General features: G+C 47.5%; 1 protein-coding gene across 1 annotated transcript; it reads right to left on the bottom strand.

Annotated features, from left to right (window-relative positions):
* Positions 1-1,428: 1,428 nt before the first annotated feature.
* On the bottom strand, positions 1,429-1,980 carry LOC138909711 (uncharacterized). The gene has a single exon (XM_070200923.1). The coding sequence runs from the start codon at positions 1,978-1,980 to the stop codon at positions 1,429-1,431; it is 552 nt and encodes a 183-aa protein (XP_070057024.1).
* Positions 1,981-2,478: the final 498 nt, after the last annotated feature.

Genomic DNA, 2,478 nt, shown 5'->3' on the forward strand with positions numbered 1-2,478 from the left:
TCGACTTCATGAATATACAAGAATATCGTCGATGAACACTATCACAAAGGAGTCAAGAAAAGGCTTGAAGACTCGATTCATAAGATCCACGAAACATGTTGGGATATTTGTTAGCCCAAAAGACATTACCATAAATTCGAAGTGCCCATATCGGGTCCTGAAAGCGGTTTTCGGAATGTCATGTTCCCTGATCTTCTATTGGTGATACTCTGATCTTAGGTCAATCTTGAATAAGTACTTAGCACCTTGCAACTGATCGAACAAGTCATCTATCCTTGGTAGTGGGTAATTATTTTTTATTTTGACCTTGTTGAGTTGCCGATAGTCGATACACATCCTCAGTGACCCATATTTCTTCCTTACAAAGAGAACCGGTTCTCCCCAAGGTGACACACTCGGCCAGATAAAACCCTTCTCTAAAAAATCCTTCAATTGTTCCTTTAGTTCCTTCAATTCTGCCAATGCCATTCTGTAAGGTGGAATAGATATAGGCCGCATGCCTGGCATCATATCAATCCCAAAATCAATCTTCCGGTCTGATGGGTGCCTCAACATAATTGGCACAGACTCAAGTGTAAGTGACTCAACATCGGTGTCTTTAACCCGGACCAAATGGTAAATACACCCCTTGTTGATCATCTTCGTGGCCTTAAGGTATGAAACAAACCTACCCTTCGGAACCACATCATCCCCCTTCCATTCAATAACTGGCTCATTTGGAAATTCAAACCTAACGGTTCTGGTTTGGCAACCAAGTTGGGCAAAACATGAATAATGCTAGTCTATCCCCAATATTAAACCAAACTCAACCATTCCCAATTCAATGAGATTGGCCATGATGTCCCTACCACGCACCATGACAACACAATCCCTATAAATCTATTCCGACTCTATCCCAAATTCCATAGCAACATAACGAGTGACATAGGACAATGTGGAACCGAGATCAATAAGAGCTTACACATCATGAGATTGGACAATAAATATACCTGTGATAACATCTAGAGAAGCCTCTAAACTCTGGAGACCCCTCATATCAAAGAAACGGCTAGGTCCTCCCAAACACTGTGCACCACCCCTAGCTGCACCACACCCTGTGGGTGCTAGAGTGCCTCGAGCTGGAGGAGGTGTTGTAGATGTAGTAGCTGTAGAACTAGCTGGCTGTACCGTACCCATACCCGCACTCTGGCGTGATGAGCGGCAAGCCCTCTGAATGTGACCCCTGATACTGCACCCGTAGCATATAGGCTGGCCCATGAAACATGCCCCAAAATGCATCTTCCCACACCTAGGGCATGGGGGCCTCTACTGCTGCTGGAATCTCCCTCTAGGCCGACCCTGCTGGTAAGATCCCCTGTTGCCTTGACTGGGCCTGAAATGGCTCCACTACTGCTGATTGGGCGCTACTAGTTGTGCATTGACCGAAGACTAAACAAAGGTCTGGGATGGCCCTGACGACCCTCTCCTGAATGTTGTCCTATCACCACCACCACCGGAAGAACCACCAAAGTTGCCCGCAGATCGGGCCTTATTGCTACCCTCTCGCTTCATTCTATTCTTCAATTTATGGGTCTCCGTGGCTTGGGCAAATGCCACCATCTTCCTATAGTTCATATTAGAATTCAATGCAGTTGTAGCGGCCGCATTAATAAACAAGGTGCTGAGGCCCTTCACAAACCGGCACACTCTTGCCTCCGTAGTGTACAACATGTAAATGGCATACTTAGACAGGCGCGCGAACCTCATATGATACTCCCACACACTCATGCTACCCTGCTTCAGGCTCTCAAACGCAGTGGCACGGGCCGCCTTAGTCTCGGCATGCAATAAATGGTCAATGAAGGCGTCGGCAAACTCACTCCACCTCGCTGGAGGGCTCCCCTCCTCACGGGAGTCCTGCAACATCTTAAACCAAGAATAGGCCACCTCTTTCAGGCGGTAGGAGGCTAACTCCACTCCCTTCGTCTCAGTAGCACGCATATCTTAGAGGATCTTTTACATTTCATCAGTAATGTCCTGGGGTTCATCCTCAGGATCAGTACCTATGAACACCGGAGGATCCAACTGAAGAAAGTTGTTCACCCTAGAACTAGCGGAATCCCCTGGCTGACTGGAAGAAATAGGTGCAACATTTGATCTCTGGGCCTGGGAAGCCACTGTCTGAGCCAACATCTGTATGGCTCCCCTTCCCCATCAGAAACGCTGAGACCTAAAGCTGGGGCTGGAGGTGGAATAGTTGCACCCTCAGTAGGTGTAGGGATTGGTGCAGTCAGAGCAGGAGTAGTACAATCAGGCGGTGTAGTAGCTGGGGAAATATCCTCACCCCTCCGGTTCTCACCCACATCATCAGGTATAGAATCAACTGCCACTCCTGGGGTGGTATTGGCTCCTTGACCAGTTCTCTCTTTCTTCCTAGGTACCATATACTGAAAATTAGAGCAATGCATGAGTTAGAGGAGGAACAGTCATACAATCAGC

This window comes from Nicotiana tomentosiformis, chromosome 4 (genome assembly GCF_000390325.3).
Source record: "Nicotiana tomentosiformis chromosome 4, ASM39032v3, whole genome shotgun sequence".
Taxonomy (NCBI): domain Eukaryota; kingdom Viridiplantae; phylum Streptophyta; class Magnoliopsida; order Solanales; family Solanaceae; genus Nicotiana; species Nicotiana tomentosiformis.